Source organism: Grampus griseus (genome assembly GCF_964374135.1).
Source record: "Grampus griseus genome assembly, chromosome: 1".
NCBI lineage: Eukaryota > Metazoa > Chordata > Mammalia > Artiodactyla > Delphinidae > Grampus > Grampus griseus.
This window is the reverse complement of record NC_139017.1, coordinates 151,759,239-151,775,267: the sequence shown is the minus strand read 5'-3', so window position 1 is coordinate 151,775,267 and position 16,029 is coordinate 151,759,239. Positions and strand designations below refer to the sequence as shown.

The 16,029-nt window shown below is 42.1% G+C and overlaps 1 protein-coding gene across 3 annotated transcripts in view; it reads left to right on the top strand.

The window, feature by feature from the left end:
* MACF1 (microtubule actin crosslinking factor 1) overlaps positions 1–16,029 on the top strand; it is a gene marked incomplete at its 5' end in the record, with an annotated part of 341,117 nt that overhangs the window by 146,217 nt on the left and 178,871 nt on the right. The window contains one exon of one of the 3 annotated variants that reach the window (XM_082674678.1): positions 6,938–7,957. The exons of the other annotated variants lie outside the window; for them this stretch is intronic. Coding sequence (XP_082530804.1) covers positions 6,938–7,957 — 1,020 coding nt within the window. Of the gene's footprint in view, positions 1–6,937; positions 7,958–16,029 lie in introns of those variants that run through there. 3 annotated transcript variants of the gene reach the window in all.

Genomic DNA, 16,029 nt, shown 5'->3' with positions numbered 1-16,029 from the left:
CTCTCCTTTTGGTTTGTTGAATAAATCAGGTCTTTTGTCCTGTGCAATTTATGTAAAGATGCTGGTGGCATCTGTGGGATGTTTTCTAACAGCATCCTCCATCCCTCTCTTGTATTGCCTGTAAACTGGTGTTTTAGACCTGAGGCTGGATCATACTTAGCTTCCCTTTTTTGTGGGTCGGGGGTGGGGGGTGGGCAAGGATGGTGATGTTGAGTTGTATACTTTTTTTTTTTTTTTTGGCTGTGTTGGGTCTTCATTGCTGCGCTTGGGCTTTCTCTAGTTGCAGCGAGCGGGGGCTACTCTTCGTTGCGGTGTGTGGGCTTCTTATTGCCGTGGCTTCTCTTGTTGTGGAGCATGGGCTCTAGGCGCATGGGCTTCAGTAGTTGCAGTAAGCGGGCTCAGTAGTTGTGGCTCACAGGCTCTAGAGCTCAGGCTCAGTAGTTGTGGTGCACAGGCTTAGTTGCTCTGTGGCATGTGGGATCTTCCCGGACCAGGCATTGAACCTGTGTCCCCTGCATTGGCAGGCGGATTCTAAACCATTGCACCACCAGGGAAGTCCCGAGTTGTATACTTTTATTGCTACACATCAGAAGGCACATAATGTCTGTTGTCCGTCTGTTCGTGATGTTAAGCTTGATTAGTGAGTTCAGGTGTTATCAGCCTGATCCATCCATTGTAGATCCACTCACTGTTAGCTCTTCACCTAAAACTTTAGCAGCTACTGTTTGTCATTGCTAGTTCCATTATTTCATTAGAAGTTGCAAGATGGTGATACTCAAAATTCTATAATTCTTTTGTAAAGTAGAATTTTACTTTATCCATTACCCTGAGAGATAGCTCCTATAGGAAAGGCAAGATACAATGATAAATGCTTTCACCTTTCCCTCTGTTTTACCAGTTTTCAGAATAATTAGTTGATCCTCTAAGTTTCTCTAAAGACCGATGAAAGTTTCTTTGTTGATATTTATTTTCCTTTAGTATCAGTGTGACTCATGGATTTTTAACAGACTTAAATGTGTTCTAATCAAATACAGCTGTCATTTTTCTTAATACTCAGCTCCGTCTTTGGCCAGTGACTTTTTTCAAGTTGACTCTGAGTCCTTTGTCATGATCCCCATAGTCTTGATAATGTGCTTTATTTCTTGTGTGAAGAGCTGTTCCAGATATTTTTTGTGTATTTCCTGTTTCAAGCCTGGGATTAGCAATTTCTCCAAGGAACTGAAATTCTTTGTTGACAACAATCTGAGTGCTACCGGGTTGGTCACTGTCTCTAGGCGTTTTCTGTGGACAGAGCTAGCTAACACTTGTATTTTTCTCTTTTAAAAAAGTCAAGAATTTATAATGATGTTTCTAATTCAAACTTAGAATTACAGAGTTTTATTCAACTTCTTTGACTTTATGTTTGTATCCTTTTTTTTTCTTATGCTGAAAATCTTGATGCTATCTAAGTAACACATTACTTTTTCCCTTTTTCATACACACACAAGCACACGGGTGCATGCATACATAAAATCATATATATATTATGGCATATATAGAAAGTCATATATATTATATGTAATATATTTGAATCAAAATAACAATGACTGTTATTATTAACAACACGATTACTGAAAAATTTGTGATTTCCTTGCAGTCCTTTATGTCCTTAGTGTTTATCTCCTAAGGACGTACAAATAATCTTGTTTTATAGTCATTTGAAGTAACTTCTCTCTGTGTTGTTAAGCCATTAAGTCAATACACAAGTTCATTTGTTTTTATATTCCTTCAGTTTTTAGGGATTGTTTTTTCCCTTTCAATTTTATTTTATATTTTATAGACCATATACATTGTTCCAAAGGGAAATTTTAAAAAGTGAACACAGGGTGTGTTCAGTGAAGTCTAGCTTTCATCTCTGCCCCCTCCATCCTGTTTCTTCCCTTTCCATATAGTTAGCTAATTGTTTTAAAACATTTTTTGGTTATCATTCTATTGTTTGTTTAAGAAAATACATTCTTTTTTAAAAACAACTTCATTGAGGTATAATTTATGTACCATAAAATTGATGCATTTTCATTGTGTAATTCAGTGATTTTTATGAGTTGTATAACCATCACCATAATCCAATTTTAGAACATTTTCATCATCCCACTAAGGTCCTTCTTGTCTATTTATAGTTATTCTCCATTCCCATCCCCAGCCTTAGGCAACCACTAATATGTTTTTTGTTTCTACAAATTTGCCTCTTCCAGACATTTCATTTAAATGGAATCTTACAATATGTGCTCTTTTGTGTCTAGCTTCTTTCACTTAACATAATATTCTTGAGGTTCATCTATGTTGTAGCATGTATGAGTACTTAATTCCTTTATTGCTGAGGAGTATTCTGTTGTATGGATATACCATATATTTTGTTTATTCAGCAGTTGACGGACATTTGGGTTGTTTTCATTTTTTGGCTATTATAAATAACGTTGATTTGAATATTTGTGTGGATGTATGTTTTCATTTTTTCATTTCTCTTGGCTATATACCTATGGGTGGAATTGCTGGGTTATAGGGTAGGTTTATATATAACTTTTCAAGAAACTGCCAAACTGTCTTCCAAAGTGGCTGAACCATTTTATATTCCCACCAGCTCAATTGTGAGAGTTCCTGTTTCTCCATATCCTTGTAATTGTCTGTCTTTTAGATTATAGCCATCATAGTGGGTGTGAAATGGTATCTCCTTGTGGTTTTAGTTTGCAGGAGAATGTATTCTTTTTTTTTTTTTTTAAGGATTTTATTTATTTATTTTTTGGTTGTGTTGGGTCTTCGTTGCTGCGCACGGGTTTTCTCTAGTTGCCGCGAGCGGGGGCTACTCTTTGTTGCCCTGTGCGGGCTTCTCATTGTGGTGGCTTCTCGTTGCGGAGCACGGGCTCTAGGTGTGCAGGCTTCAGTAGTTGCGGCATGCAGGCTCAGTAGTTGTGGCTTGCGGGCTCTAGAGCGCAGGCTCAGTAGTTGTGGTGCACGGGCTTAGTTGCTCCATGGCATGTGGGATCTTCCCGGAGCAGGGCTCGAACCCGAGTCCCCTGCATTGGCAAGCGGATTCTTAACCACTGCGCCACCAGGGAAGTCCCGATTTTAGTTTTTAATTATGAAATTGTTAATTACCCAGAGAAGTACAGAAAAGTATATAACAGATCTTCATGTGTGTAGTCAACTTCAAAATTAAACAGATGTTAATATTTGCTTTTATATATGCTTTTGTTTTTATTTTCCAGTATACCTTTCTTTTTTCAGTCACTCTGAGAAGGCCAGTATGACTTACAGTGTTGTGTGACACATACTGCTTTGTAACGTGGTTATTTGTTTCACTCAATAAGTACTTGTTAAATGAATGGATGTTGTATGAAATTGGTCTCCTCGAAGCTGTGGGGTAGGTAGACCAGATAAATAGACTGTGGTGTGTGTTTTCCTGTGCCCATTGTTCAGATGAGCAAACTGAAACACAGAGACCAACTGACTTTTTTAGGTTATACATCCAGATACTAATAATAGGATTTCTTATCTCTTGGTTTTGTCCAGGCCTGTTTTAAGGTACATGTTAGGATTTATGATTTTTCTAGAAGATAAGTTCTTTAAAAATCAGAATCTGACAAAATTAGCTTTCCAACTTTCACATGTTTATTAAACACTAGTGTATGTATAGCACTCTGAAATTTAAGAAGTCTGGGAGTTTAGGTCAAGAGTGGTCTTAGTTGGGTTTACATTTGTGTGTACTTTATGACACTTAGTGCTTGGCATGTAGATGAGGCATCATTCATGCTTGCGGAGTGAATGAATGAGCTTTTTTGCTCTGGAGTCTTTTATGCCCGCTATCTCTATGGGAGACCTATGGGCAGTAAACAGTTAACTAGAAAAAGCCAAAGGATAAAACATGAAAAATATGTGGGCACTAGAAATCTGCTCTCCCAAAAGGCAGCTGGCCATGTGTTCAGAGTTCAGGCTAGATGAGAAGAAGGTCCAGGGGAAAGTCCTTGTGATCAGAGTTAACTTACTCAGTAAACTAGGGGAAGCAGCGCCCCTATGGAGAAAAACAAGCACCTAAACTTTGGACGTTAGAACATAGCTACTACTTTCCTTAGAGCCTAATCAAGAAAAAGAGTATATTAGGACCCTGGTGGTGGTGGAGTGCCTCATACCTCTTAGCTCCAGTAGTAAATGAGGAGAAAAGGGACTTAACATAGACCAGGCAGTTTCAAGACCGAGCACTTTCAAGACACCATCCCGTGAACCCTCTCTACAACCCCATTAAGTAAGGGGTAGCATCCATGTTTTAGAGGTAAGGAGACTGAATCACTTAGCAAGATAGTTACTTAGCGACTGAGTTAACAGAACTGGGAATTTGAACCTAGGTCTACCTTGCTGAACTCTCTGCTCGTTTCCTAGATCAGTTTTCCTCTGGAGCAGAAGGAAATGAAAGCCTGATTTGCCCAACATATGCAGAAGTTTAAGAAAGAAAAGGCTCCTAGAAGTAATCTGCTCAGCTCTGTCAGGCCCGTCTGTCAGAGAAAACTGCAGCAGCAGCAGTCATATCCAGAGACTGTCTCTCTTGTCCCTGAGTTGATCGTTTTCAGGAATTCAGTTTGCTTGTATTTCATGAGCAAAATTCAAGCTTGAGCCTTGGGGTGTACATCTGAGAAGTTCCACAGTTCCAGCGCTCTTTGTTGAAGGAGTAGAGGCCTGGTACCTGCCTGGAGAATTATATTGTAACATCAGATTTTTTGCCGATTAAGTGATTTTTCTGGAGTCTGACTGAGTTTCTCTCTCACGCTAACCTCCTTGTCTTGTTTCTTGCTGTGGTTTACAATGGCCATCAGATGGTGCTACAGCTTCACAGTCAGCCTTTGTAAAGGCTTAGGGGAGAAAGGACACCTCCTGCAATGGTGAGGCAGATGGGGCATCAGTAGGGTCTCAGAGTGCTGTGGAAGAGCTGTTGCTTAAGGGTTCTTATTGCTTTCCTTTGGTGGCGGGCATTTTTCAGGTCTCCAGGAGAGGTGGGTAGGCTTATGTAGAGCCAGGCCGACTTTTTCTCTCTGCAGTGTGGTCTGGATCCTTTCGGTATAGAATAAATAGATTTGACCAGGAGGAAACACATAAAAGCTCTGTCCTTCCACTCCATTTGGAGCCCTTTGGATTGTGCTGTTATCTCACCTGTCACACGCTATGCTAAAAAAACTGTGGTGGGCAAATCCCACTGGCACAACAGGGTGGTTTTTGAATCCAACGTTTTAGACTTTTATTTTTTTAAAGATGAGCTTTAAAGTAATTCCTGTAATTATTTTTTAAAATATTTATTTAATTAATTTATTTGGTTGCACGAGGTCTTAGTTGTGGCTCGCGGGCTCCTTAGTTGTGGCATGAGAACTCTTAGTTGCGGCATGCATATAGGATCTAATTCCCTGACCAGGGATCAAACCCGGGCCCCCTGCATTGGGAGCACAGAGTCTTATCCACTGCACCACCAGGGAGGTCCCACCAACTTTTTAGACCTTTAATTCAGACTTCCTGCCCTGCTGCAATTTGAGTAAAAACCATCTGGGCCTCATTTTAGTGACTTCCTGTTACTCCCAAAGAGCAAGAGTTATCTTTTTGTTTCAGCCCTTGGTCCATGTGAGTCTAGTTGCCAATTCAAAACAGTGGAGTATCTTCCTGTTTTACTTAACTGAGTACAGACTTCCATCCCTGCTGCAGGTAGAAGGCAGTGTAACAAGGGTTTGAAGTTCAAAGTCTTAAACAGGGGTTCATGTTCTGGCTTTGCCACTTTGTGTAGCCTTGAGCAAAGGAATCCACTTTCTTGAACCTCAGTTTCTTTATCTGTAAAGTGTAAAATAATAGTTTTGACTTCATTTGGTTACTGTGGGAATTAAATGAGACAATCTATAGCTTAGCATGGGGCGTGGCACATGACAAATGCTAAAAACATGTTAGCTGTCAGTAGCAGCAGTAATTACTGTTGGACATTCGTGTCAAGTATCGTTCAGCAGAAACGCTGCTTCTCTGTTGTATACGGAAGTGGTATCCTTTTTACCGAACATCCATATACTGTACTCAAAGCCGATTTCCGGGTTTTTCCTCCGTGTGTCATTGGCCAGCAGAATTAACAGATGTCTCTCTCTCTCTCTCTCTTTCTCTCTCAAAAGTAGGGAAATAAATGCTACAGGAGACTAGATCTTTAAAGCTTGTGTTTCTTTTTGTAACTATGAGGATTACAATGCTCTGGTCTCTCTTCTGGTTATAATTTTATTGTTTCTGACCCGAAAAAATCGGGAGTATGTTAATCCTGCTTGATATTTTCTTTTGGACATCTTGGTGCAGCAATTGAAATCTGTTTCACTTCACAGTTTGGGGGCCATAGTCCCCGGCCCTGGTTCCTCTTGGCCCTTCCCTTCCTGGTCGGTACCAGCCGCTGGCTTGCTTTTCCCCTCTTTCTCCTCCTCCTTCCTTCACGTTACCTTCTCCCAGGGCCTCTTTTCTTTCCCCCTCCCTTTTCCATTTACTCTTACATTCCCTCCCTCCTTCCTGCCCTCCCTAATTCCTCCCCTCCCCTGGTTTCTAGCTCCTTTTTGCTTTCTGTTTGTGTTTCTGAAGGCAGTGCTCCAATTACCTCATATTTGGAGAGAGGAAGCTGTAGCCAATCCGGTTTCTGTCTGCTTTTAGGTCAAGTGATTTCTGAACTGCAGTGAGATGCTTTGAATTTGTCTTGTTGCAGCTCTGAGCCTGTAAGATGGCTGTCTGAATCGGCAGCGGCTGGAAGAGACAGAGAGAGGCGGGGAGGGAGGAAGAATTGGAGGGATCGCCGGCATAGTGCATGTTTTTAAATGTGCATCTAATCCGATGAAGCCAAGGTTGGGATTTCTCTGGGATCCCAGGACTGGCTTAGCTGCGTTTTTGCTGAGATTAGGAGAGGAAAGCAATGGGAAATTCGCTGGGCTGCGTTAAGGAGCCGAAAGATTCAATAGCTGTTCCTGAGAAGACTCCCATATCTCCTAAGAAAAGGGTTCGGCTCAAAAGGAAGTGGAGGGGGAAGAAAACCTCTACTCCAGAGGTCCCTCGCGAGGAAGAACCCTTGCAAGGAACTGGAGTCATCGAAGAGACGGAAACCCTGACGAAGTTAACAGTGAGTCTCCAACAGGAGGAAGGAGTGGGAGGGGTAGAGCCACCCCCCACAGACATTTTACTGCCTGGGGACTCGGCCCCCGACTCAGGGGTGGGAGATCAGGGGATGATCGTGCAGGTGAAGGAGAGATTCCAGGGGGAGATCCAGACTGCTCAGCTTTTGTTAGAGAATGAGTCATCAGTTGCCAGAGGGGTCTGGGATTCCCTGGAAGAGGGGATGACTGTCATCGCTCACCTGCTCGATAACCCCGCAGAAAGGAGCTGTGAGAAGTCAGTGAGCCAACTGGTGGAATTTCCGAGGACAGCATCCTGCAGCAGCAGGGCTGTGCTGCTGCCTTTGCATGGAGGGACTGCAGTGGAGAAAGGAGATACTCAGCTTGGATTTGGGAGCAGCACTTTCCCCAGGACAGACTGCCCCACCGACACAAGAAATCAAGACCATCTTTCCGACGGATGGAGTGTAGGGGGAGGAACCAAGGGTATTTTAAGTGCCCCTCAGACAGGTGCCTGGATTGTGGAACGTTCTCCTTCGTCACTACCGGCCCAGTCGAGAGGCCAGAGCTGCACAGAGCCTGCCCACGTGGGTCGAGTGCCCCCCCAGGTTCCCAGACTGCCTGCTTCTCAGAGTGATTTATCCATCAGTGGCCTGACTGAGAGCATCTTGCCCTCCTCCTCTGGCTATGGCAGCGATGGGCTGCACTTACGAGGGGTCCAGCCTAAAGATACAGAGCCTGAAAAGAGCTCCACGTCCTTCTCAGAAGAGGACGGCACCCTTTCTTTGGAGGCAAGCCCCACCCCCTTAGGGGGTCTGGAGGAGGTAGGTGGGCATGTTCAAGGGGTAGTCACACAGCGGTTTGTATTACTGGCCTCAAACTTGTGAAAGTGGAATGTGGCGAGCAGTGAGGAGCTTGGTGCTGCTCCTCAAACTTTACCTGTTAGTCAAGTACTAGTAGTTAGCGACTGCTGCGCTTGGCAAGCGAAATCTATTTCAGGTCTGCCCCTTGATGCTTGAACCTATCTTGTTGTCTCTGGGGGATCCCTGACTCTGGGTAACCATGCTATATAATTGCTGGAGCTATCTGGTGGGGTTCTCTCTCCAGGTGCAGTGCTAGGTAATACTTAACTCTCAGGAGGTCTGTTTATCAGCGTCCCTGCTGTAGGAGGTTGTGGTATGGCACGGAGGTGATGGGGAGGCCTAGCTGATTCCAAGATGAGTGTGGAAGGGGTGAGGGCTGAGGCACTGACTTCGGTGTGGTTGTTCTTCTCCTCTGGAGAATGATGTTCTTATTGGAGCTGATGTAATTCCCCCCCTTGGGGACACTGCTAATGGCAACACCCATTCAGTATGTGTTTAGGTGGAGAGGCTAGTCCTCCTTTGGTTCCTAATTCCAGCATTAGAGGAGAGGGGCATGGATTTATCTGGAGATTAGTCCAGAGCTGGGGGGAGGGGGTAGAGAGGGAGTTAGGGCAGTCTGAAAGTTCAAGGCTAGAAACAGTTTGTTTTCTGATTGGACTTGTTTATGGCTCTAACATGTTTTTGTTTGTGAGATATATATTCAGACATAAGTGGAGGTGGTGGTAGTTTTAGGTGGTGGGTGTTGTGAGGGGTCAAGGAGCAAGTGAGAATTCAAGAGCTCTGAACACTGAGAGGGAAGGAGACTCAGCAAGACCTTGGGTGGCACAGGTTCTGGTCTGTCACACAGGGGTGTGATTGTGTAGGTGACTAAAGTTATAATTCATCAGTGATGGAAGAACTTTTATTGGCATGTCAGTCTCTGCAGCAGAAGAAATAAAAACTTAGGCTCCCAGAGCGGCAAGAGGTGGAAGATGGAACATGGCATTTTCCTTGCTAGGCTGTGGGCAGCTGCCCTGGTGTCTGCAGAGCAGACACTGTGGCCCGCCTACAGGTGCCCTGCTAATCATCAGCAGTATGAGGCTGAGGAGAGACGTAAATTTTAAGCTGATCTGTGCTTAAAATGACCTTTTGGGTGATGAATTTCCCCCATGGATAGGCCCATTTCAGTGCCCTTTGTTATTATAGAGTTTGGAGACTCCGAACAGTTGGAGGAAAAGATGGCCATTGAAAAATATTTGTTATGCGGTTGGGCAGGAGGCATCCTTGGGCTTTTCCATATAAAAATGTGTGTGTGTGTGTGTGTGTGTGTGTGTGTGTGTGTGTGTGTGTTAAAGCGGGAAGGGAGGCAGTGAGGCTGCTGGGGGGTGGGGTGTATTTGAGGTTCATCGGATAAGAGGGAATGTCAAAGTCAGCCTTTATCTTTGTACAGAACAGATGGAGAGTAATTGTGGCAGAACCAACTGCTGAACTGACCGCTCCTTTGATATTCCTGGGGTTAAAGTTGAAGCTGTGGAGGCATCACGATGATTTAGGATACGTGCTCATAATTCGGTGTGAGACTTTCAGAAAGTTTGGAGTATAAAATGTGAAGGGACTCCTAGTGGAAATCAGTTCTAGATAATGGCCCATAAGTGACTGTGGTGCTTTTGGTGTGGAATCTCCACCCGGAGCGGGAAGGTTCTGGACAACTCTGTGAGGAGTCTCCAAGAAAAGATTGGTGGGAGTAGACTATGATCTGTAGTTTAACAGAGTCAACAGCAGTGTGATTCTTGGGCTGTTCAGTATGAGAATGATACTGGTGTGTGGCGTTTTCTGGGCAGCCAGGCTCTACATCCCGTCCCAGCTACCCCTTGAGAGGAGACACAACCAGACTACTCAGTGATGGCCCAGGCAGAAAAACTAGGTGGCCCAGAGTCAGCTCAGAAGGCTGACACGTCTCTGAGGCTCTGTGTCCATCAGGTGATGCAGGGACCACAGACTGACCATTCTGTATGACAGATAAGAAGTGACTTCTCAAGATAAATGTGAAATCCCTTCAGGATGAAAGTCCTTAAGGTCACAGGGGCCTCAAACCCTCTTTGGTCTCTGAAGGCATTGTCTTCAGGGAGCTGCCCCCTCCCTGGCAGGCTGTTCACACGGCCTGGGGACAGCTGGGCAGCTCGAGAGACAGGGCAGTGTGTTTTGACACTGCAGACCTCCTGTGAAATGTGGATTGAACCACAAGGTGAGAGCATCTGACTGGAGTGAGAGCCCTGGGAGGACACGGGGGTCAGAAGAGCCCGCCGCTGCTGGTCACACACCAGCTCCTTCGCGGAGAGGGGCAGCAGGCGCTTCAACAGGGTTGAGTTTTTGTTTGTTTGTTGGTGCTCGTTTTGTTTTGTCTTTAACATGTCAGGGTAGTAACCCTCCGTAGAAACAGTTTGAGCTTCAGAATGGTGTCTGTCCTTGGCATAACTCAGGCCGCCTTGTCCCTCCCGTTGATCACTCCAGGGCATGGTGATGGGAGTGGGGCCAGGCTCCGGCTGCACAGAAACTTGGCAGTGGGTTTGTTTCTTTTCAGGATGGAGAGAAATGGGAACTGATTCTGATGCTTGCTGAGTGCCGGGTTTAGGTAATAGAAGACAAATGGTCTGCTTTTCTGTTCACCTGGTAGAGCCGATTCTTCTCTTGACAGGAAACAGTTAACAAGAGAAACAGGATGACAGGGGCCAGGGGACAAAAATGGTTTTCAGAATAAGTAGACTGAGATTTGGAGCCAGATGGGAGCGAGTTAACAGCAGTTGTACTTTGATGTCAGACAAAGGCCTTCGCTGGTCCATTCCATCTCTCAGGAGGACTCCCTACTCCCAGCTGCCATCAATAGCCGTAATACCTGGCTTAATGGAACAAGGAAAACTGTTGAAAAACCCTTTCTTTTCTCTGTCTTGGCTCCACTGCCAATTGTTAGTGGATTGTGTTGATGGAGAATTGGCTGTATACCATTGCCCTTGCCACAAATCCTTAGATTTCAGGTGAATAGTCAGATAACTCTGGGGCTAGGAATGATGAGAAAGAAATCAGTTGGTATATTATTTTCTGGGCTGAGCCTTTTCAGTTATAAGTATCCCTTTCCCATTTCTCCTCTTTCATTATAGGGAAAGTAGTTTTACTAATATTGGCTTTGTATCACAAGAAGAAAGCAAAATTAACCAGATGATACTATTGGAGGAATGTAGCAGTTAAAGTTACAGTTAGAGCTTCATTTAAGAAAGGAATTTTCTTTAAAAAATTTTTTTTCTTTAAAGAATGTATTTATTTATTTTTGGCTGCGTTGGGTCTTTGTTGCTGCCCGCGGGCTTTCTCTAGTTGCAGCAAGTGGGGGCTACTCTGCGTTGCGATGCGCGGGCGTCTCATTGTGGTGGCTTCTCCTGTTGCAGAGCGCGGGCTCTAGGTGCACAGGCTTCAGTAGTTGTGCCGCATGGGCTCAGTAGTTGTGGCTTGTGGGCTCTAGAGCGCAGGCTCAGTAGTTTTGACGCACGGGCTTAGTTGCTCCGCGGCATGTGGGATCTTACCGGACCAGGGTTCAAACCCGTGTCCCCTGCATTGGCAGGCGGATTCTTAACCACTGCGCCACGAGAGAAGTTCCTTTCAAAAAATTTTACTTAATTAAAAATATTACCAAAGAATCATTATTTTTCAGGTGTAACAATGGTGTTGTGGTTATGTTTAAAAAAAAAAGTCCTTTTAGAGATACATACTGACGTGTTTTTGGAGGAAAGGATAGTGTGGGCTTTGCTTCATAATAATAGGGGAGGGGTGAAGTGGGTGGAGTGTAGATGAAACAAGATTAGCTATGAGTTGATATGGTTGAAACTGGGTGATGGGTACATAGGAGTTCATAATACCATTCTGCCTTTTTATTGTATATATTTGGTATTTTCCGTTTCAAATGGAAAGTTGTTTTTCTGGGTTTTGATTTGCTTTTTGCTGCTCTTCTTACTAATTTGTTTTGGAAAATGTATTTTTTGTCAAATTGTTATTTATATTAACATGTAATATGTTTATTATTATTGTCTTTTTTAAAAATGTTATCCCCACATGTACCTATGGCAACCACCAATCTGTTCTCTGTTATCTATGAGCTTTTTTTTTTAAAGATTCCATGTATAAGAAGGATCGTACAGTATTTGTCTTTCTCTGTCTGACTTATTTCATTTAGCATAATGCCCTCGAGATCCAGCCATGCTGTCGCAAATGGCAGGATTTCATTCTCTTTAATGGCTGAATACTATTCCATTATGTGTATGTGCCACAATTCCTTTATCCATTCATCCTTTGATGGATACTTCAGCTGTTTCCATAACTTAGCTATTGTAAACAAAGCTGCAGTGAAGGTGCATATATCTTTTCAAGTTAGTGTTTTCATTTTCTTTGGATAAGTACCCAGGAGTAGAATTGCTGGATTGTATGGCAGTTCCATTTTTAAGTTTTCGGGGAACCTCCATACTGTTTTCCAGAGTGGCTACACCAATTTACATTCCTACCAACAGTGCACAAGGGTTCGCTTTTCTCTACATCCTTGCCAGTATATGTTATTTCTTGTCTTTTTTGATAAGAGCCATTCTAATAGGTTTGAGGCAGTATCTCATTGTGGCTTGGGTTTGCATTCCCCTGATGATTAGTGATGTTGAGCATCTTTTGATGTACCTGTTGGCCATCTGTATGACTTCTTTGGAAAAATGTCTATTCAGATCTTCTCCCCATTTTTAAATTGGATTGTTTGTGTTTTTGCTGTTGAGTTGTATAAATTCTTTCTGTATTTTGGATGTTAACTTCTTATCAGATGTATGATTAGCAAATATGTTCTCCCATTCAGTGGGTTGCTTTTTCATTTTGTTGATGGTTTCCTTTGCTGTGTAGAAGCTTTTTAATATGGTGTAGTCCCACTTGTTTATTTTTGCTTTTGCTTTTGGTGTCAGATTAAATACATCAGTGCCAAGATCTATATCAAGGAGATTGCTGCCTATATTGATCTATATCAAGGAGATTGCTGCCTATGTTTTCTTCCAGGAATTTTATGATTTTAGGTCTTAAGGTCAAGTCTTTAATCCACTTTGAGTTAATTTTGGGGTATGGTGTAAAACAGTGGTTGAGTTTCATTCTTTTGCATTTGGCTGTCTAGTTTTCCCAACACCATTTATGGAAGAGACTGTCCTTTCCCCATTGTGTATTTTTGGCTCCTTTTTTGTATATTAATTGAACACATATGCATGGGTTTATTTCTGGGTTTTCACTTCAGTTCCATAAGCCAAATACCATACTGTTTTATTACTACAGCTTTGTAATGTTGTTGGGAATCAGGGAGAATGATGCCTCCGGGTTTGTTCTTTTCTCAAGATTGCTTTGATTAATCAGTGTGTGTGTGTGTGTGTGTGTGTGTGTGTGTGTAGTTCCATACAAATTTTGGGATTATTTGTTTTATTTCTTTGAAAAATACCATTGGAATTTTGATAGGGATTGTACTGAATCTGTAGGTTGCTTTGAGTAGTGTGGACATTTTAACAGTAATGATTTTTCCAGTCCATGAGCACAGAATTTCCTTCCATTTATTTGTGTCTGAAATTTCTTTCATTAATGTCTTATAGTTTTCTATATACAGGTCTTTTACCTGCTTGGTTAAATTTATTCCTAGGTGTTTTATTCTTTTTGATTCAATTATAAATGGGATTGTTTTCTTTATTTATCTTTCTGATAGTTTGTTATTAGTGTATAAAAATGCAACAGATTTTTGCATATTGATTTTGTATCCTGCAAGTTTATTGAATTTGTTTATTCCAATAGTTTTTTGATGTCTTTAGGAGTCTTTGGGGTTTTCTGTATATAATATTCTGTCATCTGCAAATAGTGGCAGTTTTACTTCTTCCTTTCCAATTTGGATGCTTTTTATTTCTTTTCCTTGCCTAATTGCTCTGGCCAGGACTTCCAATATTATGCTGAATAAAAGTGGAGAGAGTGGGCATTCTTGTCTTGTTCCTGATCTTAGAGAAAAGACTTTCATCTTTCCATCACTGAGTATAATGTTAGCTCTGTCCTTTATTATGATGAAATACATTTCCTCTATACCTGCTTTGTTGAGAGTTTTTATAAATGGCTGTTGAATTTTGTCAAGTGCTTTTTCTGTATCTATTGAGATGATAATACGATTTTTATTCTTCCTTTTGTTAATGTGTGCTATATCACATTGACTGATTTATGGATGTTGAACCATCCTTGCATACCTGGAATAAATCCTACTTGATCATGGTGTGTGATCCTTTTAATGTATTGTTGAATTTGGTTTGCTAATATATTTTTAAGGATTTTTGCATCTATGTTCATCGGGAATATTGCCTGTAATTTTCTTTTCTTGTGGTGTCTTTGTCTGGTTTTGTTATCAAGGTAATGCTGGCCTCATAAAATTAGTTTGGATGAGTTCCCTCCTCTTCTGTTTTTGGAAGAGATTGAGAAGTATTGGTGTTAATTCTTCTTTGAATGTTTGATAGAGTCTATCAGTGAAGCTGTCTGGTCCTGGACTTTTGTTCGTTGGGAGGTTTTTGTTTGTTTGTTTTTTGTTTTTTGCTGTTGTGGCCTCTCCCATTGCGGAGCACAGGCTCTGGACGCACAGCCTCTGGACACACAGGCTCAGCGGCCATGGGTCACGGGCCCAGCCGCTCCGTGGCATGTGGCATCTTCCTGGACCGGGGCACGAACCCGTGTCCCCTGCATCGGCAGGCGGACTCTCAACCACTGCACCACCAGGGAAGCCCTCGTTGGGAGGTTTTTGATTACTGATTCAATCTCCTTACTAGTAATCAGTCTGTTCAGATTCTCTGTTTCATCATGATTCAGTCTTGGTAGGTTGTATATTTCTAGGAATGTATCCATTTCTTCTAGGTTGTCCAACTTGGTGTGTAATTTTTCATAGCAGTCTTTTATGATCCTTGGTATTTCTGTGGTATCACTTGTAACATCTCCTCTTTCATTTCTGATTTTATTTGTCTCCTCTGTTTTTCTTGGTGAGTCTAGCTAAAGGCTTGTCAATTTTGTTTATCTTTTCAAAGAACCAGCTCTTAGTTTTGTTGATCTTCTCTATTGTCTTTTTCATCTTTATTTTATTTATTTCTGCTCTAATCTTTGTTATTTCCTTCCTTCTACTAACTTTTGGCTTCATTTGTTCTTCTTTTCCTAGTTCCTTGAGATGGAAAGTTAAAAAAAAATAATGGTAGAATTATATAGTGCATATACTGAAAAAGGATTAATGTCCCGAATATATGAAGTGTAGTATAGGTGACGTGGTTAAGAGTGTGGAGCCAGGTTGGCTGAGTTTGAATTCCAGCTCTACTACTTAGTAGCCATGTACCTTGGGGCAAGTTACTTAAATTCTCTGTGGCACAGTTTCCTCATTTGTAAATTGAGGATAAGAATAGTATGTACTCAATGTAGGGTTGTTGTGAGAATTATGAGTAAATTCAAGTAAAACACAATAGATGTTTGTTACTAATATTATTATTTAAATAATTCCTATAAATAAGAAAAAGGTAAACACACTAGTAGAAAAATAGGGGAAAGCCCAGGAATAAGCAGTTCATAAAAAAAGAAAACCCAAATGCCTCATACACAGGAGTCTTTCTCACTAGTAATCGAAGATGTAAAACTCAAAACAACAACAGGATGCCATTTTATATCCCTCAGACTGGCAGAAAATAAAAAGTTTGAAAGTACAGAGTGTAGGTGAAGATGCAGAATACTGGAAAAACCTCTTCACACCCTTGTGGATAGAAGTATAAATTGTTATTGTTATTTGACAGTAGTTTGGCAGTATTTAGGAGAATTTAAAAATGCCAGTAGTCTGTGACTTAGGATTTCCGTTCTAATTGTATTCCCCAGAGCAGCAGTCGCCAGCCTTTTTGGCACCAGAGACCAGTTTCGTGGAAGACAGTTTTTCCATGGATAGGGGTGTGGGAGGGGGTGGGGGTGTTTCAGGTGGTAATGCGAAATGGGATCGGCAGATGAAG